Below are 25,918 nucleotides of genomic sequence, written 5' to 3' on the forward strand. Positions count from 1 at the left end.
TAGAGATGAACTGGGCACATCCCAACTTCTCCAATAGCTCATCTGTGCATGGCATTGGATAGTTGTCCGGACGAGTTACTGCATTTAGCTTATGGTAGTCCATGCAAAAGCGTATTTCCTCATCTGGTTTGGGTACCAGAACGACTGGAGATGCCCATGCACTGGTAGATGAGCAGATTATACACATCTGTAGCATGTTCTGGATCTCCCGTTCTATAGCAGCTTGGGCATGAGGAGACACCCGGTAGGGTGGGGTTCTAATGGGATGAGCATTACCTGTGTCAATGGAGTGGTATGCCCGTTCAGTCCGTCCTGGGGTGGCTGAGAACAATGGGGCGAAGCTAGTGCACAGCTCCTTGATTTGTCGCCGCTGCAGACGTTCCAGGGTGGTTGAGAGGTTCACCTCTTCCACGCCACCGTCTTTTTTCCCGTCGTAGTAGATACCGTCAGGCCACTCAGCATCATCTCCCTGGACTGTAAACTGACAAGCCTGTAAGTATCTGGAATAGAAAGGCTTGAGAGAATTAACATGGTACACTCCAGGCTTAAGTGAGGAATTGGGAAATGCTGTGAGGTAGTTCACAGTTCCCAGGCGTTCTTGGACCGTGCATGGCCCTTCCTATGATGCTTCCATTTTATGGGCCTGTTGCGCCGTCAAGACCATAACCTGGTCTCCTACCTTGAAGGAACATTCTCTGGCATGTCTGTCATACCAGGCCTTTTGCTCTTCCTGAGCATCCTTTAGGTTCTCTTTAGCAAGGGCTAAGGAGAGTCAGAGGGTGCTTTGTAGGTTGCTTACAAAGTCCAGAATGTTAGTTCCTGGAGAAGGCGTAAACCCCTCCCATTGCTGCTTCACCAACTGTAATGGCCCCTTAACCTCGTGACCATACACAAGTTCAAACGGTGAAAACCCTAAACTGGGATGTGGTACAGCCCTATAGGCAAACAGCAACTGCTGCAACACTAGGTCCCAATTATTGGAGTGTTCGTTGATGAATTTACGTATCATGGCCCCCAAAGTTCCATTAAACCTTTCCACCAGGCCATTGGTTTGATGGTGGTACGGGTTGGCAACCAAGTGGTTCACCCCATGCGTTTCCCACAGTTTCTGCATGGTCCCTGCCAGGAAATTAGATCCTGAATCAGTAAGGATGTCGGAGGGCCAACCTACCCTGGCAAAAATGTCTGTTAGGGCCAGGCACACAGTGTTAGCCCTGGTGTTGCCTAGAGCTACTGCTTCCGGCCATCGGGTAGCAAAGTCCACTAAAGTCTGTACGTAGTGCCTTCCTCTGGGTGTCTTTTTGGGAAAGGACCCAGAATATCCACAGCTACTCACTGAAATAGGACCTCAATTATGGGGAGTGGCTGGAGAGGGGCCTTGACCTGGTCTTGGGGTTTTCCCACTCTTTGGCATACCTCACAAGACCGGACATACTTGGCAACGTCCTTGCCCATCCCCTCCCAGTGGAAGGACTTCCCCAACCAGTCCTTGGTTCTGTTCACCCCAGCATGGCCACTGGGATGATCATGGGCTAAGCTTAAGAGCTTCCCCCGCTACTTAATTGGAACCACCAACTGTTTTTGCGGCTGCCATTCTTCCCGGTGTCCACCAGAAAGAATTTCCTTGTATAAAAGTCCTTGGTCTATAACAAACCGGGATCGATTAGAAGAGCTGAGAGGCGGTGGGGTGCTCCGTGCCGCCGCCCAAGCTTTCTGAAGGCTGTCATCTGCTTCCTGCTCAGTCTGGAACTGTTCCCTTGAGGCTGGGGTCACCAGTTCTTCCTCAGACTATGGACTTGGGCTTGGTCCCTCTGGAAGCGATGTAGGTGATGGGGTGGTTTCCGTTGCTGATGAACCGCTCTCCGCTGGTGTACCTGAGGGTATTTCAGGCTCGGGCTGAGCCTTTTGGGTATGGTTGTCTGTTGCTTCTGCCAGTTCTGGCTCGCTGGCGCCCTCTGGTGTTGAGTTTGAAGATGTGGTTGCACTTGCTGGTTGCTGTTTCAGTTCCGGGCCTGGGACTGGAGGCGCTGTGGCTGTTTCAGTAGTTGGCATGGAATCCGGGTCCACTACCTCTGTCTGGGTCTCTGGTAACACAGACGGGGCGTCTGTGGACAGCTCAGGAACAGGAATGGGTCTGGAAGCTTGCCTGGTTTGGCCACGTGTAACCATTCCCACTCTCTTGGCCCGCTTCACCTGGTTGGCCAAGTCTTCCCCCAGTAGCATAGGGATAGGATAATTGTCATAGACTGCAAAAGTCCACATTCCTGACCAGCCTTTGTACTGGACAGGCAGTTCAGCGGTAGGCAAGTCTACAGCTTGTGACATGAAGGGGTAAATTGTCACTTTGGCCTTTGGGTTGATGAATTTGGGGTCTACGAAGGATTGGTGGATAGCTGACACTTGTGCCCCCGTGTCTCTCCACGCAGTAACCTTCTTTCCGCCCACTCTCAAATTTTCCCTTCGCTCCAAGGGTATTTGAGAGGCATCTGGGCCTGGGGATCTTTGGTGTGATGATGGTGTAATGAACTGCACTCGGTTGGCGGTCTTTGGGCAGTTGGTATTGATATGTCCCAGTTCATTACACTTAAAGCATCTTTCATCTGATGGGTCACTGGGTCGAGGTGAGTTACTGGGACTGGTGAGGTGGAAGAATAGTGTGTCTGTGGTTTTACTTGGGTTGTAGGTGGGGTTTTTGGCTGCCCTCGGTTGTAGGGTTTATGGTCAGTGTGCCCTCTGGGGTAGTCATTCCCCTTGACAGTAGCTTTCTTGCTTTCTGCCACTTCCATCCATCTGGCTCCAATCTCCCCCGCCTTGGTGAGATTTTTGGGTTTTCCATCTTGTATGTACCGTGTTATGTCCTCAGGAACACCATCCAAGAACTGCTCCATTTGTATGAGGAGGTGCAGTTCTTCCAAGGATTTAACATTGTGTCCTGATATCCAGGCCTCATAATTTTTCCCAACGTAGTAGGCGTGTTTGGGAAATGACACATCTGGTTTCCACTTTTGGGTTCTGAAACGCCGACGGGCATGATCCGGGGTTATCCCCGTTCTGTATCTGGCCTTGGTTTGAAAAAGTTTATAGTCGTTCATGTGCTCCTTAGGCATTTCAGTTGCCACCTCTGCTAAAGGTCCACTGAGCTGTGGCCTCAATTCTACCATGTACTGGTCTTCAGAGATGCGGTACCCAAGACAGGCTCTTTCAAAATTTTCCAAGAAGGCCTCGGTGTCATCACTTGCCTTGTAGGTGGGAAATTTCCTGGGATGTGGAACCATAATTGGTGAAGGGTTGTTAGGATTGGCTGGAGCCTGTTGCTTAGCCTTTTCTAATTCCATGGCCTGTTGGTGGGCTTCCCTCTGGAGTTCCATCTCTTTTTGTTGTTTTTCCATGTCTCGGCGGTGGGCCACCTCTTCTTCTTCTAGTTTTCTGTGGTGGGCTGCATTTTTGGCATCTTGTTCTCTTTTATGGGCTGCCTGTTCGATTTGTTCTTCTCTTTCTTTCAGCTCCACCTCTTTTTCTCAGTTGTCGCCTGTGTTCTGCTTCTTTGCTTTGTTCTTCGGCCTCCATTTTTGCCTTAGAAGTCATGGTTCCTGTTTTCTTGTGTTGGGGTGCCCTCCGGTGTTTATTGTCTGAACTGCAGGCTCTGTTGCCTCCTGGGGTCTGCCTAGCAACAGTGCCTTTTTCCCTTTCTTCCTCTAGCTAATCTTTTAAATGTAAAGTAAACCAGAAAAACCACTTAATTTGCATGAGTATAGTGCTGGTATTTGACTCCTAATGGGAGTGCTATTGTGTCACAAAAGACCCTTTTGTCACAGCTTAATGGTTCCTTGCTTAATATGCAAGCCAAAAACTGCCAGAGAGAGCAGGAAAAAAAATTCTCTCTGGTTCCTTTTAAAACCAAACCGTTCCTCTCTGCTTAAAAGCCCCTAGCAGAGAAAAGAAAAATATAATATTCCTACTGGCTTCTGGATTCTATCTTTCCCACAAACACTGCCACCATGTCATAACCTATTCCCAGATTTGGACCTTAGCATCCAAAATATGGGGGTTAGCATGAAAACCTCCAAGCTTAGTTATCAGCTTGGACCTGGTAAAGCTGCCACCACCCAAAAAATTAGAGTGTTTTGGGGCACTCTGGTCCCCCCAAAAACCTTCCCTGGGGACCCCAAGACCCAAATCCTTTGAGTCTCACAACAAAGGGAAATAAACCTTTTCTCTTCCCGCCTCCAGGTGTTCCTGGAGAGATACACAGAAGCAAGCTCCATGAATCTAAACAGAGGGATTCCACCCTCTCTATTTCCAGTCCTGGAAACAGAAGTACTTCCCTCTTCACCCAGAGGGTATGCAAAGTCAGGCTAGTAAATCTAACACACACAGATTTCCCCCTGACTTCTTCCTCCCACCAATTCCCTGGTGAGCACAGACTCAATTCCCTGGAGTCCCCCACTACAGAAAAACTCCAAAAGGTCTTAAAAAGAAAGCTTTATGTAAAAAGAAAGAAAAATACATAAAAATGGTCTCTCTGTATTAAGGTGACAAATACAGGGTCAATTGCTTAAAAGAAATATGAATAAACAGCCTTATTCAAAAAGAATACAATTCAAAGCACTCCAGCAACTACACACATGCAACTACAAAAAAACAAACTTATCTTTTTGTACTTACAACTGGGAAATAGAAGATTAGAAAGCAGGAAATAGAAAAATCCTTCCCATAGCCGAGAGGGACAGATACAAGACAAAGGACTCAGACACAAACTTCCCTCCACCCAGATTTGAAAAAGTCTTGTTTCCTGATTGGTCCTCTGGTCAGGTGTTTCAGGTTACTTCTTTCCAGGTGAAAGAGACATTAACCCTTAGCTATCTGTTTATGACAGTAGTCAAAAATTTGTTTGTAAAGTTCCTGCTTCATTTATTGCAGAAGTTGGCAAGTATAGGAAGAGAAAGGTCTCATGATTAAAGCAGTTTCATGCTGCCCTGGAGATTTTGATTCTATCCCTGCCTCTGCTAGAGTTTCTCTGTGATGCTGGGTAACTCACTTAAACCATCTTTTCACAGGTGGTCACTACTAGTGTATTCCATATTGTCTTCCAATGAATCAGTCCTACGAGTACAACTGCCGCAAAACACTTATATCTGGTTTTGTTGCTCTACCCAATCTGCAGCCTCTGCTCGTCTCTTCTTTCATTATCTCTGATGTACTTGAAATCCTGGGGTCTGATTTACAGAAGTGCCAAGCACTCACAGCTGCAATTGCAGTCAGTGGGAGCTGTGCTTTTTGAACATATGAAGTGCTATATAATGCTAAATTTTCTGAAAGAAATCAGATCCCTAGGCTCCACTGGATGCTCAGTTTGGGCATCTAGAATTAGTGGACACTTTTGAAATTAGCTTTTTTGTGCCTCAGTCCCCCCTCTATGCAAAATAGAAATACCACCACTCCATCCCCTCACAGGGGTGTTGTGAAAATAAATTCATTAATGCTTGTGAAACACTCATAGTAGACCACATCATAGAAAAGCCTATGAGGAAATTAATAATTCTGTCTGTAGCGTTTGAATTCTGTATTAGAAGACCTAGAACCAGAAATTGATCAATGAGGAGAAAAGAAAATATTGAATATCTGCTTATTAAGTGAGAACTATCCATCTTGTGCACCGAATGAGGCAAGGGTCCTGTGGAAAAAATGGTGTGTGATCATGCAGTAAAGGCAGTATTATAATGCATACACACAAGGCTGGCATTGGCAACTTTAATTCTGGTATTTCCTAACATTTTGGTGCTCGACCCTACTACCTTAGTAATGTTCTTTTAATATAGACTTTGTGTGTGATAAGTGCAGAGGCTATTAGTTTGTCATTCTGCAGAATGTTGTAAGGCATTATATAGAAACCAATATTGTAATAAAATAATTAGCCTTATTGATTTTGCTTTCTTTCCCAGGACTGAGTGAAGCCCATAAAGTAAAAACTTTAGCTATGTGCATGTAATAGTTCTCCTATTCTCTTGCATGTACTGTATATTTAGAGAACACAGAAATGTTGCATTCCTCTGCTCAAGTTTTTCTTCCCTCTTCCTTTCCTTGCCATTTACAAATGAGTCCATATATCCTTCCTCAATTTTAAGTGGTGGTATTATTATACTGGAAATGTAGTGAAAGGTTTGGTGTTCATTATATAACAAAGGGCAAGATGGCTTCTTGCCTTACACATGTCACAGAAAAGTAGGAGAGCACAGGGGACCCACCAATTATTCCCCATTACTGGCCACATATCCCATGATTCACAGCATGGGAAAGGGAAAGAGGAGGGAAGAGCCTGCAGGGTCAGTACTGCTACTCCTATGCAGGTGGGTGGGTAGTGGACAATTTGGCAGAGAAAATATAGATAAGAGAAAATATAATGCCTCCATATAAATCCATGGTACTCCCACATCTTGAATACTGAGTGCAGATCTGGTTGCCCCATCTCAAAAAAAGGTATACTGAAATTGGAAAAGGTACAGAGAAGAGCAACAAAAATGATCACGAGTATGGAACAACTTCTGTATGAGGAAAGAGTAAAAAAGCTGGGATTTTTCAGCTTGGAAAAGAGACAACTAAAGGGGTATATGATAAAGGTCTTGACTGATGTGGAGAAAGTGAATAAGGAAGTGTTATTTACTCCTTCACATAGCACGAGAACTAGGAGTCACCAAATGAAATTAATAAGCAGCAGGTTTAAAACAAAAGGAATAACTTCTTCACACAACACACAGTCAATCCATGGAACTCTTTGCCAGAAGACATTGTGAAGGCCAGAACTATGACAAGGTTAAAAAAATAACTAGATAAGTGCATGAAGACGAGGTCCATCAATGGCTATTAGCCAGGATGGGCAGGGATGCTACACCATCATCTGAGTGTCCCTAGCCTCTGTGTGCCAGAAGCTGGGAATGGACAAAAGGGACGGATCACTTGATTACCTGTTCTGTTCATTCCCTCTGAAGCATCTGGCATTGGCCACTGGCGAAAGGGTACTGATTTAGCTGGACCATTGGTCTGATCCAGTACAGCTGTTCTTATGTTCTTAGGCAGACAGGGAGGCAGAGTAGATGGTACCTTCACTCCACACTCTCTTCATTCCACCACAGCTATATCAATGGCAAATTATTTCACCTTGGAAAGATGGAAGTTCCTGGCATACTACACACTGTCCTTTATTCCAGGAGCTTGTGAAGTCACAATCTTGTTCTGTTTTGGAAAGAACTAATTATTTAGAACATGAGAGCAGTTTACTAAATCTCATTAGAAATACAGGTTTAGACACTGATCTGGCTAAATGGGTCCGCAACCCTAACATTAAAAACCAACCCAGACTTGTATTTCCTTTCTTCATCAAGGTTTTCCAACATAAATACTTTAAGAAAAAACAAATAAAATATACTTAGATGGATGAGAAAAGTGCTACAGAAAAAAGCATCAGCTTAAAAAAAAATCCAGTATCATTTTACAGCTTTGTTTCTGTACTACACTTTTTTTCCGGTTAATCTTTCAAACAAAATTGTTCTTTACAATGTAGCTGTAACCATCGGCAAACACTGAATAAACACTTGACAAATGTACCCTAGAGTTTACAATCCCTGCCATACAAATATGTTTTTCAAATTTCAAGTTTACCTTCTTAGCACTGTCAAATGCTTAAGCCATTAAGGGTGCTAGCCTGGAATGTGCTGAGCTGCTATGTGCCTTCAATTCCCATAGACTCTAACTGCAGGCAGTTCTGACACATCCATTGGAAACCAAAATTGTCTTTTCTGCACATCGAGACCGGTAAACATTTAATTTTACTGAGTTCAGTGGCTCACCTCTAAGCAAATGAAATGAATTTATATGACCCCAATTTTAAATTCACACTGTTAATGGAGCTTAAGACAGATTTGATGGTTAAACCAAACTACTTGAATTCACTTTTTTAATGAAAAAAAAAGTCCTGCAGTTTTTCTCCTGAAGTTCTCAAGCCCACGGTTGTGTACACAACAAGATAGTTCTTTTAAAAAGCCATGTCAAAGCGCTAAAGCTCATCAGCCAGAAACAATCAGGGTGTTTACCAAACCAGGTCTATTCCTTGCCACCCTTTAAAATGAAAACCTATTGAGTCTCTGTGATGGGATCCCCAAGTACAACCTGGAACTATGGGACTGCTGTGCTCCCTTAACTCTCCAGCCTGAGCAAACATTTAACTTTCTTTTGTCAAGGAACAGGCTTCTTGGGAGTGGCAGGTTAGAACCCTGCACAGGACTAGTGTAAAACCCTTCAGCAGGACTGAGTCTCACCAGTCCGGCAGGACCCTCTTCCATAATAGCAGAAGTTTGTTTCATTTTCCTTTACAACTGATCCACTTAGATATATAAAGAATTTTTAAAAAATGATATCAGTATCTGTTTTCTAAGTGTGATTTTGAAAGTTGATGTTTTCTGAGGCCCATTCTCTAGGAATGCCTGTCAGTCACACACTGCAATATTATTTACCTAGTTATCCACTTCAAATGAAATATACACAGACTCCTGCAACTACCACATGCAGTTCAATTTCAACATAAAATATTTCTTTCTATAAACTTATCTGTGATTTAGATTGTCATGTATAGTTTTCAATTTCTTTTTGTAATCCTCTCCCCCCGCCCCCAGATTCGAATGCCTGAATCTGCAGCAGTAGTGGAAAAATTGGACATTAATGGAGCTAAATTTTTGGTAAGTAATTAAAATATTTTCTCTGTTAGACACATCTTGTGAAAGATTTTCTACGTGACACTTGTATTCAGAACTGCAGGATCTGTTATGCTGGCTTCTTTCATGACTAATGGCAAGTTAGTCATTCGTTCTGATCCTGACCTTTGAGACATTTTCAAGGCTTGCTACTGTGAACAAGCAAAGCTCAACTCTGCTACACATCCTAGCATAGGTGGAACAAATGCCTAGATACCATCCAAGCATCTGGCTGTTGGAAGAGAGGCCACTTATGGAAAGAAACACTTTCCTTTAAATTCTGTAGGACATTTTCTATAGGGATTTTTAAACATCTGATAGAATTAATGCAAATTTATTCTCCTGCTACAGAATTCTAGAGGCTAGTTTTACCTCTGATGAACTATTTTCCCATCAGGCTGTGGTCAGACCTCTGAAGGAAGGTAAGCAGGAGGGGAAGAGAAGCACTAGAGGCACTGCTCCTTCCATCCGAGCAGTTATTGAGGTAAAGGCCATGCTGGCTCCTTGAAACACAGAAATGAGGCCATTTTGTGGAAAATGGGGAGAAAGCTTCTAAAAAAATATTTAAAGTATATTTCTACTCTGCAAAGAAACTGTGTCTATGTGGCCCTATCTTAGAAACCTGTTCCTCAGTATCTTAGGTGTGATAGCTGCTCACTCTCCTGATAAGGCTCTGATCCTGTAATGTTACCTGCATAATTGGACCCCTGTAGAGTGCCACTGACTCCAGTGGGATTGGAACTAACTCCATCTGGACATAAAAGATCCCCTGTAAGATCAAGAAGTTATTACCAGTTTCTATTAGCACTGTGGAGCTAATACAGCTATGGGAAAGGGAGACTGAGTCTTGGCCAGCTCATGCATTATCAGCAAAATTGTAAAAGGAGTTCTGTTTGCAGTCTTTGTTGCTTGAAGAGTGACAGTGTTGGGTAGAATCTAAGTGACACATAAGCTTTGTGTTGATTCTTTGCACCCGAATGAATTTTATCCATAGCAAGAAAAAGAAACATGCATATTGCATAGCGTTGGTGGAACGGGACATGAGAAATCTTTTCACAACTTAATGGTAAACTAATAGGACAAGTTGCAAAAAAGAAAAAGGAACCATGGGTGAGTTCTGTAAGATCATCCATGAGCAAAAGTGAAACAAAAGTGAAATGAGTGAAAGTGAACACCTGCTAGTATGTTATGCACATTATGTTTTTTCTTTAAAACTTTTAATAGTTGCCCAGTTTTAAGATTACCTTATTCTGCATTGTAGAAAACATAGCAATATGTGAAATGTCCTGTGGAGTGCCACTAGCAACATGCATTTCTAATGTTGTTATACAACAAAAAAGAGGGGCAGATCTCACACCTGACAGAAGATTCTTAGTGCTTTCATGTGCTCTTTAATTGAATTGTTCCACAGCACTGTCAACATGATAGGAAACCTGTAATAAATTATGCTTGAAACAGAATGAATTATGCCAATACTGTAAAAAATGAAGTACAATAGCTTACAATAGCTTGTTACTAGTGACAACAGCTGTTGAGCTAGTGGTTCGTATATGTGACGAGTAATCAGAATTCTTATATCCTGGATCTGTCACCATCTTCCTCAGTGAGCTTTGGCAAGTCCCTTAACCTTTGAGCCTCAATTTATTGGTCTGTAAAATAGGGATATTACTACCACACATGGGATTGGGGAGCCTTAATGAATGTTTAAACTACTTCAAGCTCCTCAGCTGAAAGGCACTATAGAAATGCAGGCCTCTAGTGGCTAGAGAGCAAGAAAAAGCACTCAAGCAAGTGTGATTCCACCTAGCAGGTAGCAGGGGAGGGCATACACACAAGATAAATTACACTCAACACTTGTGTGCATTAAGACAGATATAGCTTTTTCTGAGATATATTGCATCACATGGGACCATGTGTCAACAGTATTCAAACCTCAATTTTCATTTTTGCTGTGAGGTATATCAGGGATCTCTGGACATTAGACTTCATCTAAAGTCAGAGGAGTTAGGAGGAGGATGGCAACCATTTATTGGTGCCTTCCCTGTGACTTAAATATATGTTTTTCTTTCATCCATCATGCTAGGCACTGCATGCATGCAGTCTTTAGAAACAAGAGGTGTGTCACCACTCTGTTGTATGGTTGGAACTGCAGTGTATGGAGTATTGTCTGTGAAACTGCCGATAGAGCCTGAAAGAAGCATGCTAGATAGGCAGGTATACAAGCAAATAGGAGTGCCAGTGAAAGCTTATAGGCAGGCAATAGGGAACAAGACAAATAATCTGCCAGAGAAATCTTGCCCAAAATAAAGCAAGCCAGCCTGCCATAAGTGGCCTGTCGTGATTCTTTATTCAGCTCTTGTTGAATATCATAACTCATGCATCCAATTATCAAACTTAATACACCTCCATGAAGATACACCACCTAATTATTGCAGAAAGCAACTTATTCACTACTTTATTGTAAAGCAACATTTCCTAAGATGTATAGCATGCCTCCTTTTGGGGCATGAAGGAATAGCAAAGGGGCCATGGTGAGACTTGTTAGTTGTTCTCCATAGTATCAGATTTCATTTCAAACTTTGACCAGCATAACCAATAACATGATGTCTGTCTGAATTTGCAAGGAGCCTAAAATAATAGCTGATGTCTGAAATGAATGGAGCAAATGGGTGCTGACTTAGATGCCAAACTGTCAGCGTTAACGATTTCAACATGCAAGACATGCAGGAATGAAGCAGTAATATCATATTATAGAGATATACGCCAAAGACGGGAAAGATATACAAGATGTGAAGGCCTTTAACAAACATGGTAGGGTTTCAGTGGTGTCATCATTGGTTTAATTTTTTTGAAGAGGGGCTCAGCTTCAAAAATTTGTGAATTGGTGGAGGAAATGATTACGTAACAAAACAAAGTGTGTGGTTCAGGCCATGTGTATATCAGGCCACATGTCAAATATTACATTGTAATTGAAAATGAGCTGAATGAACTTGGCAAGGCCTATTTGAAGTTTAGAATGCTAGAAGTCTGGCTGTAAATGCAGTCATAGAACTGGAAGGGACCTCGGAAGGTCATCTAGTCCAGTCCCCTGTACTCAAGGCAGGACTAAGAATAATCTAGACCATCCCTGACAGGTGTTTGGGAATTTTTAAGAGCAGTTTGGACAATGATGGAGATTCCACAACCACCCTGGGCAATTTATTCCAGTGCTTAAACACTCTGACAGTTAGGAAGTTTTCCCTAATGTGCAACCTAAACTGCCCTTGCTGCAATTTAAGCCCATTGCTTCTTGTTCTAGCCTCAGAAGTTAAGAACAATTTTTCTCCCTCCTCCTCGTGACAACCTTTTATGTACTTGAAAACTGTTATGTTCCTCACTCAGTCTTCTCTTCTCTAGAAGAAACAAACCTCTTAGGTCATGGTTTCTAGACTGTTACTCATTTTTGTTGCTCTTCTCTGGACTTTCTCCAATTTGTCCACATCTTTCCTGAAATGTGGCACCCAGAACTGGACACGATACTCCAGTTGAAGCCTAAACGCAGGGTGTAGAGCAGAAGAATTACTTCATGTCTTGCTTACAATAATACTGCTAATACACCCCAGAATGATGTTTGCTTTTTTTTGCAACAGTGTTATTGTTGACTTATTTAGCTCGTGTTTAGCAACTGTTGACTTATTTAGCTTGTGATCCACTATGACCCTAGATCCCTTTCTGCAGTACTCCTTCCTAGGCAGTTATTTCCACTTTGTATGTGTGCAAATGACTGTTCCTTCCTAAGTGGAGTACTTTGCATTTTTCCTTATTGAATTTCATCCTATTTACTTCAAACCGTTTCTTCAGTTTGTCCAGATCATTTTGAATTTTAATCTATCCTACAAAGCACTTGCAACCCCTCCCAGCTTGGTATTGTCTGCCAACTTTATAAAAGTTGCCATTACCTAAATCACTGAAGATATTGAACAGAACCAATCTCTGTTGGACCCCACTTGTTATGTCCTTCCAGCATGACTGTGAACCACTGATGATTACTCTCTGGGAATGATTTCCCAACCTGTTATGCACCCACCTTATAGTAGCTCCATCTAGGTTGTATTTCCCTAGTTTGTTTATGAGAAAGTCATACAAGATAGTATCAAAAGCCTTACTAAAGTCAAGATATACCACATCTACCACTTTCCCTCATCCTCAAGGCTTGTTACCCTATCAAAGAAAGTTATCAGGTTAGTTTGACATGATTTGTTCTTGATAAATCTGACTGTTACTTATCGCCTTATCTTCTAGATGTTTGCAAATTGCTTGATTATTTTCTCCATTATCTTTCCAGGTACAGAAGTTAAGCTGGCTGGTCTGTAAATCCCTGGGTTGTCCTTATTTCCCTTTTTATAGATGGGCACTATATTTGCCTTTTGTTTCCCGTCTTCCATAACTTTTCAAAGATAATTGCTAATGGCTCAGATATCTCATCAGTCAGCTTCTTGAGTATTCTAGGATGCATTTCATCAGGCCCTGGTGATTTGAAGACATCTAATTTATCTAAGTAATTTTTTACTTGTTCTTTCCCTATTTTAAACTCTGATCCTACCTCATTTTCACTGGCATTCACTATGTTAGATGTCCAATCCCCACCAACCTTCTTGGTGAAAACCAAAACAAAGAAGTTATTAAGCACCTCTGCCATTTCAAAATTTTCTGTTATTGTTTTTCTCAATATAATCACATAACATGCTAGAAAGTGGCCACATCCCCTTAAATTAATTTCTTCTGGTTTCAGACAGGGAATTTAGTAGTATAATTGACATTCAGATTCATCAGATATGTTTACTACTTTGAACATTTTTCACCCATTTTGGTTTTAAATAGTAACAAGAATCATTTTTATAGCAATACTCATTTCTATTCTACAAACACACACATACTATATTTCAGACTGCTCTTAATAGGAAACAATATTAAATGGATTTTTAAGAAATTTAGAAATAAAACTGCCCTTACACTTCTGTGAAATTGTAATATAACAACATATGGTATATTAGAATGAAAGAACACTGTGCAGTTTACTTTTCTTTATTACCACTGGCATTATATTTGTTATTGTTATTCCACATGCATGTCACGTCCAAATGATACTAATCTGGTGCTAATGTGCAGACCAGCATTTAGCAACAGCTGAATTGCACAGGGTGTATTATATTTTCTCTCCCATTGGTATTTAATGGCTCAGTATTTGCTGCATTATGCTCTGCTTTTCAGTTCTCTTAGAGTGCTTAGCCTCTCTGGTGCGGTTTTCTAATGTAATGTTGATTTTCAAGTGAGGGGTTGAAAAAGTAGTAGGGATCCCAGAATTGTGAGTTGGGTTTAATAACTGCATTCTAAAGTAAATTGATTTAAGGTGCTACTATTGTCACAATAAAGTAGATATTTACTAGAGATAGGCTAGAAAATCTGAAACAAACAAAGAGGTTCTATTGATTCTGGACGTGTTTCACATTAAATACTATCACGTTTCTCTTTCAGGGCTGTTTTGGATGGCATATTTAGAACCTGCATTTACTTTTTGAAAAATAAATTTTAAAGGATAGATCCTTGGCCCCATTATGGCTCCTTTGTGCTTCTCTGGCAGGACAGAGCAGCTGGAAAGCTGGTGAATTCAACTCTGATGATTCCCTTTGCATAAGTAGAATCCCAAGGTGACATAGAACCATTCTTGCTTTACATCCTTCCCCCTCCTCTCAGTTCTCAATAAAGTGTGTTCCTCAGTGATCCCAGCTGCTAGAATGGCTTTGGAGCCAATGACAGCTGGAATGTAAATTACTGTGGCCCTGAGGTAGCTATAATTTGGGGTAGGGCTATGAAGTTGAGAAACACCCACACTCCCAGCTCAAGTGTCAAGCACAGTTCAGCTGGACCTGAACATTTAGTCCTGAGTGTTCAATACTGGAAATAGAATGTAGATCATGAGTGCCCCACCTGCGCTTGAGAAAACAATTATAGGGAGGGTACTATCTTAAAAGAACAAGAGGCAGGCTAGCCACTCAACTGTGACTGAATACCCCGATACATTAGACAAAAAACTCTTCCAGTGCTTCCCCATGTGTTAAATACCACCATGTATCAATTTTACTACTGAATGAAGGCTGCACCCAGAAGCCAGCAAAGAAGGGCTAAGATAACTGTGGGCTATTTTGACCTGTTAGTTATCACACTATCTCCAGTTTTTACTAATGAGCTGTTTTCTCAGACTGCCTTGTCAAGTACTTAATGTTGCAAACCACATTTTTAAGCCCATATTATTTACTAGTGCTTTTCTTGATCAAAAGGTTATAGTGCATAAGGTAAACTGAAAAATCTTCTTTGCTACATTTCAGGGGTATTCAGGCTTTTCCTATAACATTGACCATATTTTAATAGAGATTGTCTGATGGACTCAGATCTGTCCTCCCTTTTGCAATTGCACAATTTCCCAGTGGCAACTGCAGCAATTGCGCACAAGGAAAAATATCATTTACAAAGCATTTATCTTTGGCTTCATAATGTGATGGATGAAGTTCCGCTGGAAGAAAGTCCGTTCATTTCACTGTTATGTTGCTCTCTCGTGGCTCCCATGCACATTCCACTGCCACCTAGATCCCCTCTCTGCACATGCTTCCCCATGGCTTGGTCCTCTTTTTGCCTCCTCCAACTTACACATGTGTCTCTGGAAATGCTGCCCAGTCACTTGGTGCTCTTTTTCCCTTGGGCATGCAACCCAGTCATCGCCTTCTCTTCACTCTCCACCACCACGCATGACTCTCCTGCTGGTGGCTTATCCCATTGGTGGTTCCAGTCTTTGAGGGTAACTTGTTTCAAATGTTAGACCTTTTAATAGATTCTTTAACTTTACTCTGACAACTACTGTGCAAGGGTAAGACAAAGGGAAGGGGTTGGTTTAAAAGGGTTGGTTAAAAATAGACAACAAAAGTGGAAAATAAGACATGACAATCTTGCACAATTGTTAGCCATTAACTGAATGGTTTATTAAATCTTTGAGCCTCCAATGTCAGTGTTTCTTCTGTAGTAATGGCCAACATGAGTAATACCTAACAGAGCAGAGTGCTGCATTCCTAATGTTCAGTAGGAGTGTCATAAACAGATAGCTAAGGGTTAATGTCTCTTTCACCTGAAGCACCTGACCGGAGAACCAATCAGGAAACTGGATTTTTTCAACTTTGGGTGGAGGGAATTGTGTCTGAGTCTTTTGTCTGCCTGCCTGCTTCCTCTGAGCTTTGGAGAAGTAGTTCTATTTTCTAATCTTCTGTTTCTAAGTGTAAGGACAAAGAGATCAGATAGTAAGTTCTATGGTTTCTTTTCTTTGGTATTTGCATGAATATAAGTGCTGGAGTGCTTTGATTTGTATTCTTTTTGAATAAGGCTGTTTATTCAATATTCTTTTAAGCAATTGACCCTGTGTTGTATTATCTTAATACAGAGAGAACATTTGTATTTTTTCTTTCTTTTTTATATAAAGCTTTCTTTTAAGACCTGTTGGAGTTTCTCTTTACTTCAGGGAAATTGAGTCTGTACTCACCAGGGAATTGGTGGGAGGAAGAAATCAAGGGGAGAGCTGTGTGTTGGATTGCTAGCCTGATTTGGCATTTCCTCTGGGTGAAGAGGAAAGGGCTTTTGTTCCAGGATTGGGAACGGAGAGGGGGAATCACTCTGTGTAGTTTCACAGAGCTTGTGTCTGTGTATCTCTCCAGGAGCACGTGGAGGGGGGAAGGGAATCAGGATTATTTCCCTTTGTTGTGAGACTCAAGGGATTTGGGTCTTGGGGTCCCCAGGGAAGGTTTTTCAGGGGGACCAGAGTGCCCCAAAACACTCTAATTTTTTGGGTGGTGGCAGCAAGTACCAGGTCCAAGCTGGTAACTAAGCTTGGAGGCTTTCATGCTAACCCCTATATTTTGGACGCTAAGGTCCAAATCTGGGACTAAGGTTATAACAAGGAGATACTAAGGACAACTGTAGCATAGCTCTCTGGACTATCAGCATGGTAAATGTTGGAGGTAGAGGAAATTATGATCCTGATCCTCAGTGGAGCGACACAGATTTACACCAGCTGAGGATGTAAATGGTGAAGTGTTTAAATCTACACCTACATTCCGTTGAGGATTGGCATCTTTGTTTATCTGTTTTAAAAGTTTTTCAGGTCACCTTCGAATATCAATATCCATTAAGTGAGACATTTTTACTGTTTCCAGCCAAACATGAACCCAGCTCTGAAAGCAATAACATGCACTCTCATGATCAGTTCAGAAAGAGGGAAGTGACTGGGGAAACTTAATCAAGAAAAAAGCAACATGTTGTAGTACTATACTGTAACTGAAGCATGGAGAATGATTTTTAAAGTGATTTTAGGGCCTGAGTTAAAAGGAAAACATTTTATAGCTGAATGCATTTGCTACCATCAATCATCTTCAATTAAATAAGAGGGAGAAAGGGCAATACATATTCATATTTCTTCAACAAAGCATAAGGAATGTGTACAAGAGTAAACTGCATATTTATCTTCATTCTTCTCCAAAAGGCAGAAACAGAAGATAGGTTACGTGCTGAAATCTACAATACCATCAACTTACACACCATTTAACTGTGCCATTCAAGAACACAGTAATAAACCGATGGCAGAAAATTAACCTAATTTCTTAAGATTATCAAGAAAATAGATTAACATACAACTCAAGCATTATTAGCACCAAAAGCCCATAACATTTTAATTAGAGATTGAAATTGTATCAGATTATTTTGATTTATTTTCCTGCTAGGTATTTGCAAATATCCCGTGTAGCTATTTAGTGCATTGCCTAATGCCCTAATCTTGCAATGCAATCCAGTAACGACAAATCCTGAGACAATGCTGAAGTATCCATTGAAGGACTGGGACCTTAATTTTTACTGTGACAGCAACAAACTTCTGCTATTATTCTAAATATTGCTATCAGAAATGGTTTAAACATTAACTTTGTTTATTCTTATGCAGTGGCTGTGAATTATGGGAAGTGCTTGTCTGCATTCCAGTCCTTGAAATCTGACACAAAATAATCCAAGCAAATTCTGTCAAATCATTCATAATTATATTAAATATGGATTAAAGAAATATTCTTTGAAGCTGAATCCTTTGTTCTTAAAGCTAACATACTTTTTTAGATCATGTTGGAAATTAAAATATTTTTAAAAGTCCTTCAAGTTTTATGGAGGTGTCAAATTCAGGGAATGTGCAAGGGACTGTGAGGAGTGGCGGGAATTTTAAAGGTCATGGTGTCACAGATTCCAACTTTAACTTTCTGAGAACTGAACTCCACAGTGGAAAAGCCCCACACATTCTCAGTATTTCAAGTTTTGAACCAACTCCTCCTTATTTCTTTACCCAGACAGTCTTGCCTGTTTACAGTACAAAACATTAGTCATATGCATGCACCAACTCAGAACCTATTAAAGGAAGATGCCAAGAGTGACTTTTGATTTGGGGCACCTCTATTTTTGGCACTTGATGCTCATCCCTTTCTGAAAATCAAGCTACATTAAAATGTCTCAGGTTGGGCACCCAAAAACGGAATTGTCCCAAATCACTCGTCACTTTTGAAACCTCATCCAGAAACTTTCATCTCTATTCTATTGTCACATCCCAGCTTCTACCCATTTCAGAAATTTTCCCTGTGAGTCCCTGTATTATCATCATTTCAGTCATCCTATATCAATCTAAGCTTCTTCCAGTGCAAGGCTATATATTTCTAATTGTCTGGTTTTTCTTTGTGCTTGAAGAGGCAGAGGACTACAGGAAACCAATAATGCAAGTCTTTTAAGAGACTAAAGATATTTTTTCATTTTCCATTTATTTTGATTATTGTCTATGCAATATTTGTTATCTTAAATAACAAATGATGGAAAGCAAGGGCATCTCACGCTGAGTTATGTTGTCTGATAGGTTATTTGAGGAACTGATGTGGAAGTTTTCAGCTCCATTGGGCAACTTCTTTGGGAGGTCAGCAAATACTCCACAAAATTCTCACCCAACCATAGCGCAGTTTGAGAAAGACAGCTTCTCTTTTCTGCCAATCACTTTCTTTCCTCTGAGGAATAGTGGGTGAGATTACCTGGTTCATTCCAGTTGCTTTGTGCTGTTCTGGCAACACAAATTCAGCTAAAATGGGCAGTTAAGCCAGGTTTATGGTTCATTTTCATCACAAGAGACAAAGCAGCCAGAATGCAGTAGCCTGTCTGGTCAGCCAATGGTGATTTTTCAGAAGCATTTAAGGAAGTTACATTTCATCCTTTTTGACTAATGAAGAAATAAACTGGAATGATACGGAAGAATTTGCTAAATATTTACATTTGGATGATGACAGTTTGAAATGGCCATGCCACTCATCTGCTGGATGAGCAGATAAAGCAAATGCTCAGGAATCCAGATCCCAATTTGCTTTGGCAGGAAATCAGTTACCTTGTAGAACACTCTCCAACTTCTAGGTAATAATGGTATGTTTGCATTAGGAAATCATCACATTGCAGGACCAGTATGGGTTTTTATAGGCAGATGTGTGACAACAGAACTAAATTTAAGTGATTTGATCAACATTAAAATTACATTTTCATTTTAAAATGTTGTGCCCAGTATTTTTTCAAGCAACCACAAAATGACTAACTAAAGGAAATCTTAGTTTGTTTACTTTGTATATTTCATAGCACTTAGTAGAAGTCAGGTGTCCCATTTCCTTGACAGTGTACACCCTTCCACAGGCTCTGCATACCAGTTCCTGCAGCAGCAGAACTGAGACAGAAGCTAAAAATGAACCAGCTGCAAACAGGAGTGTGCACAGAGAGAAGGGGATGGGGAGTGAGCATACTTGGTTTTGTTTCTCTCAGACTCACACAGAAAATACTTCTAAATAGGAAAGCAGAAAGTGCCTTAACATTATTGTTTAATATGAAGTTGCTCTTTCGGGAAATCTATCTTTTAAAATGAGTCAAAAATTTAAGTTGCCAGTGTCCCTTTAAAAAGACTGAGTTTCCACTAGATAACACATTTTGAGAACCCAAAGGGGAGATGTAATTAGCGTGGCTTGTAAGGGTAGCAATGTGAACATACAAGACATACATACCTCGCTGACAAGGTACTAGTTTAGGCAGCCAGAAGTAGTAATATTGTGGTTACATAGCATCAGAATAAATTGAGAGAATGAAGTGGCATATCCCAAGCCAAGAATCCCCAGTCTAATCAAATACTTAGCAGAGTTCCCAGAAACAGTGCAGCTATCCTTAGTGTAACTGTCTTGCAGATGGGCCTGTAGAGACCACTGCAACGTAATATGCAGGACTGTCTTCTAGGAGACTCACACAGCTCTCAACAAGCCAGGGCTGCATGGCAGAGGGTGGTGAGACAAGGGCTGGAATGCTTAGGGAGACTGCATCTTTGGCTTCTTATTAACCAGTGTGGTGAGAGAAGTTTACACCAAGCCAGTAACAAAAGTAATCTGATAGAATAACCACCAGTTTGTGGTGAGTTTGCCCTGTTTCTCAGCAGTTTGTCCTGAGTTTGGCATCCTCAGATGTGACCCACTGAGGCACGGTAACACCTCCCAGAGGAACCTAACCTGCTTCCCATATTTCCTGCAGGTGCTTCCCCTCAAGCTTTAGTCCCAAATGTTCCTTTGGACCATGTTTTGCTCTGCTTTTAGCTCAAGAGAGAACTCCCAGACTTTCCTGGATCTGCTCCCTGCCTTGTTCCTTCCTTTATGAATGTTCAGATCCTTGTTAGCTGTTTTTAATCACAAAATTATGCCTACAGTCCCTCCAAATATAACTCAGTGGCCTAATTTGTCTCAGACTCCCATTAACCCCTGGTTAACAAGTGTGGGGTTTATTGCCCTGTGATGTGGTATACAATGATGTAAACAGGAGGATACAGTTTCCAACGAGATATATTATGAACTGGTATTCATGTTGGACCACAATGAAACAAATAATGGAGATGCTCACAGAACTCAAAGATGGCCAAAAGGAATTAAAATAAGGCCTAAAACAAGAGTTGGTGACTTCTCAAAAGGAATTAAGGCAACATCAAAGGGTTTCCCAGAAAGGACCTATGGTCAGAGATAAAATATTTGTTGTGGGAACAGCCATAGAGTGTCTGGGTAGATTCTGAAGCACTATAAAGTTACAAACTACAAACTAATATAAACTTAGCCAAAAAGGCCACTGTTGTTCTGAGTAAGAGAGTGTCCAGGTGGGGAGTCTAACTAGTATAATTATAGTAGTATAGTTATATCAGCATAATAAAGCCAGTATATTTCCCTATGGGGACCACCCCATAGCCTAAGAGTTGAATATGGACCACAGTTATCTAAGCATACCCTTCATTCAAGGGGGGTGGGATAGCTCAGTGGTTTGCACATGAGCCTGCTAAACTCAGCATTGTGAGTTCAACCCTTGAGAGGGCAATTTAGAGATCTGGGGCAAAAATCTGTCTGGGGATTAGTCCTGCTTTGAGCAAGGGGTTGGACTAGATGACCTCCTGAAGTCCCTTCCAACCCTGATATTCTACACTGATCAGACCTTTCTGTTTATCTTAAAGTTTAGCATAGCTGAAATGAAAAATCCACAAAGTCTGCAATACAAATTTTACAAAAAAAGTAATAATCAAAGATTGATGAATACTAAGTTACTAAACAATAGGGATTTTCCACTAGTAAAATGAAACCATCCTGTTTTCTCTAAATGACACCATCTGCTCTAAATAAGCATGAAGCCAGAAAGACACACACAGAACAAGAACCTGTAAGAGATCAGTATAAGCTTAGTAACTGATTAGTTTCAATGTGAGGGGAAAGAATGACTTTTGTAATCAGTCATCAACAAACTATGCAGAACACCACAATCTTACAAATTGGCTGCAAGGAGTTTATTTAAATATTTATCAATATTTATATTTATAAACTTTAAGGAGTTTGCCCACATAATTGTAACCACATACAAAAACAACTGTCAAGATATGTCATTAATGACTTTCCCAATTGCCTGTCCTGTTTGTACACTCAAAATTTAATGTTAAGGCATCTGGCTTAAAGTTCTAGTTACATTGCTAATAAACCACATTACACATTAGCAAAGTTTGGAAAGAGGCATGCTGGAAAGAATTCTCTGTGTGCTCACAAAACCAGTGCTTAGAAGAATAAGAATTTGAAACATTTCATTCATTTTAGGCCTCTTGCAAGAGCTGTGCAAAATTCCCATTTCTATGGCTTCTACATGTAGGAAACATGGACTTTATGTAGCTAACATAACCTGTAGTGTCTCGATTTGCATGTTAAATTCAGTAGCCACAAAACTTCCACTAAAGACATCTGAGAGAGGTATCCATTTATTAATCTCCATGGGAGTTGCATGGAGGGAGACTTTAAATAGGTTTCTTACGCTTTTCCTGGGGTTCTATCAGTTATTTTGTCTTGACATTTAAAAACAAAAAAAACAAAAAACTTGTGTCTGTCTTTGGAAGTGTGCTCAAGTTCCATCTGTATGTGTAATAGTGCATAATCCACATTCTTTTCCCCATAGGGTAGTTTCAAAAGTACAGGACCCATGGCTTAAAAAAATAAAAAAGTCTTGCAACTGCTCTGGGGTGATGTTAGAACTGTCCTACTGCTAAAATAAAACCTTAAGATTCCAACACAGCTTTCTTAAAAGCCGCTTATACAAAAACAGAGTCTGATCACAACAACAGATGTAACCACCATGCAATCTATAGAGAATATAGGTATACAAATTCAGAAACAAATCTAAATAAAGAAGTACAGACGATAGATTAAAAAAAATCTTTAGCCAACAACTTGCTCTACCTGCTTTACATTATCTGAGGAAAAAAGTTGAGGTACACACAGAACAAGGAGACTTGCTAAGTATAGAAACTCTCTAGCTCCCTCTATATGTAAAGAGGGGAAGTGTGTGTGATTGTATCCCCAGGATCTGCGGAACTGCTGTGCTCTCTTAACTCTCCAGTCTGGGCTGTCTGACACAATGTTATGCCAGTGACAAGCAGAAAAACCTCTCCAGGCATTATGATCACTCAGCCATCAGCATGTGCAGCCCCACACCCAGCTAAATTGCACAAATGCTCCTGGAACATCTCATGAATTGTACAGAGGGAGGCACCAGCCAATCACCCCAGACACCAGCCTTGTGCCCCAGAAATATACCATCTTACACTGCTCAAGATCCCCTTGGATAGTGCAAGCTCATTAATTAGTTTATCATTCCAACAAAAGGGTTGTGGACATGCAACAGTCCTTGTTAATCTGAACCGAGATTCCCCAAGCTAAATCGCAAGTGGATCACATGCTAAATATGAGTGAATAATGTAACAGTTGCAAAACACACATCATTCTGGGATGTATTAGCAGGAAGATTGTACACAAGAAGTAATTCTTCCATTCTACTCTGCGCTGATCAGGCCGCAGCTGGAGTATTGAGTCCAGTTTTGGGCACCACATTTCAGGAAAGATGTGGACAAATTGGAGAAACTCCAGAGAAGAGCAACAAAAATTATTAGAAGTCTAGAAAACATGACCTATGAGGGAATTTTGAAAAAAAAATGGTTTTTTTTTAGTCTGAAGAAGAGAACGCTGAGAGGGGACCTGATAACAGTTTTCAAGTACATAAAGGTTGTTACAAAGAAGAGGGAGAAAAATTTCTCTTTAACCTCTGAGGATAGGACAAGAAGCAATGGTCTTAAATTGCAGCAAGGGCAGTTTAGGTTGGACATTAAGAAAAAGGGTGCTTAAGCACTGGAATAAATTGCCTAGGGAGGCTATGGAATCTCCATCATTGGAGATTTTTAAGAGAAAAAAGTTAGACAAATACCTGATGGGGTGACAGATAATACTCAGTCCTGCCAAGAGTGCAGGGAAGGTACTAGAAGACCTCTCATGGTTCCATTCAGTCCTACAATTCTGTGATTCTGTGTGTTCTTTAAGTAGAGTCTTATTTGATTTGTTTAGCTTTATATGCCATGACCATGCCACTATGGGTTCTTTCAGTCATTTATAAGGAGGAGTTTGCAAATACATTTTGTTTCATCAACTGTATGTAGGAGTGAAATGGCTGTAACTTTTTCTTTAGAAAAAGATGTATTGAAAAGTGAATGAAGATTTTAAAAAATGTAATTTAACAATTAGTGTCTATTTCTATTGTCATCAATACAGCTCATTTAAGAGATTGGTTTAATTCCTGATCTTTTTATTGCTCTTCAGAGCAGTAACACAAGAAAAGCTGACATTTATAGTTAAGCTCTGAAGAAGTGAAACGCTATAGGTAAAGCAATGAGATCATTGCTAGTGGCTAGAAGCCACTAATGAGTGAGGAAATGTGTGTGTATGTACTTAATATTTAATAATCTATTAACTAATTCAGTAAAGGAATGGCTCCAATTAAAATTGAGTGGACTCCTCCAATTAACATTTTTCCCTTGTGATTGCTTAGATTGTGTTCATGTCGATAGGCATGGCTGCCTATGAAAATTCTTACCTAGACTTAACATAACAGGCACACATGGTCAATATTTATCAACATTTGATTAGCTCACCCTTATCTAAGTCCAAAACATGATTACCTTTCTAGCCCTGCTCTGTTTTATAACTATGTTTATCCAGTCTTTCAGGATGAATATTACACAGAATACAATCTAATTTTCTATTATTGCCTATTTGTTTTATTGAATACACCAACATCATTTGGAACGAGGAGTGTATATTTTATATTAGTATGCAGTGGTCATTAAAATCTTTACTTTGCCTTTGGAAGTAGATCATGCTGCTGTGGCATTCACACTGTACTTTTAATTGCCTGAAAAATATTAGGATTCTAATAGCACCCATTGTATACATAACAGAACTTCAGATAGATATTCACTATGCATTATATTGCACAGTAGTCGCTGTTCTGAAAATAACCAAAATGTTGATTTGTCCTAGAAAAGTCAAGTAGCATTACCCCCAAGCACAAATCAGCTGAGACTGTGAAAATAATTTAAGACAAACATGCAAATAGTCTCTTTTGTACTAAAATTAATTTACAGGCATTCAGATACCATAGTGATGATCACAGTATAAATAGAATAGATCTTATCACACATGTACATTGTACCCATGGAAAATGTTTCTTTATGTTTGCAACTATGTAAATTCCCCAAAACTACTAGTGTGTGGAATATTTGCTTATGCAACTTTGACCTCTTCTCTTGCACTTTGCTCATTAATGCATCTCAGCTGGATCATCTTGTAACATTCCAAAATCTTAACCAGCTTTTCAACAGTGAGCAAGAGCCATGAAAAGAACATGCCTTCCCCACGACCCCCACCCCTGCCAAACAAATAATATAAAAACAGATTTAGAATTATACTGTTCCAAAGCCACAACTAAGAGATTTAACTTCCCATACCCATGAACTGCCACCTCAGCACTCTGGACAATACAGCTCTAGATCTGAATTTTTTTGCTTGGACCCACGTCTAACATAAATGCACATGTTTACATTTTGCAGACTCCTATAGTAGTGGTGATTTTCAACATAAGTTGAGGGTATCCTAGAGCTTTAGACAGCTGCTTTTTGCTTTGGCGTTTCTTTTAGACTAAAATCCAAATAAATAAGTGTGTCTGTGTACACATATAATATCTATATTTTCTCACTTTGTCCCTATAACTTATGCATTAATGTTTCAAAAAACAAATATACACTTATATAGTGGAAGCCCCTTTTGTTCAGGTTTATACAGGGCCTAGTACAGCGAGGTCCTAGTCCATGACTCCTACGGTATGTCTACCCTGCATTTTATACCTCAGACTGTGGCACCAGGTTGTGGAGTTGGTGTTTTCAAGCCCACATCTGAGCATCCACACTGCATTGTAAAACTGGTTTACAATTGCTAGAGCCAGGTCTCACAGCCATGCTAACATGTCCACACTGCACTACATAGACCTTCTGATTCAGGTCTGCGGCTTGAGCTGCGTCCACACTGCAGAATGACAGGGCTTGGACCAGGGGTGAAAGTAACTTAAAAGACTTGCCGGTACTCCAGAGTCCTGCAGAGGGGGAGGGGCCTCAACCAGAAGAGGCATGGCCTCTATCAGAAGAGGCGTGGCCTCTAAATCCC

General features: G+C 40.6%; 1 protein-coding gene across 4 annotated transcripts in view; it reads left to right on the top strand.

Annotated features, from left to right (window-relative positions):
• The window catches only part of BLNK (B cell linker), a 168,591-nt gene that overhangs the window by 7,894 nt on the left and 134,779 nt on the right, over positions 1-25,918 (top strand). For all 4 annotated transcript variants that reach the window (XM_030570035.1, XM_030570034.1, XM_030570033.1 and 1 more), the window contains exon 3: positions 8,667-8,729. In XM_030570035.1, coding sequence (XP_030425895.1) covers positions 8,667-8,729 — 63 coding nt within the window. The remainder of the gene's footprint in view (positions 1-8,666; positions 8,730-25,918) is intronic.

The sequence above is a fragment of the Gopherus evgoodei genome, chromosome 7 (assembly GCF_007399415.2).
Source record: "Gopherus evgoodei ecotype Sinaloan lineage chromosome 7, rGopEvg1_v1.p, whole genome shotgun sequence".
Classification (NCBI taxonomy): domain Eukaryota; kingdom Metazoa; phylum Chordata; order Testudines; family Testudinidae; genus Gopherus; species Gopherus evgoodei.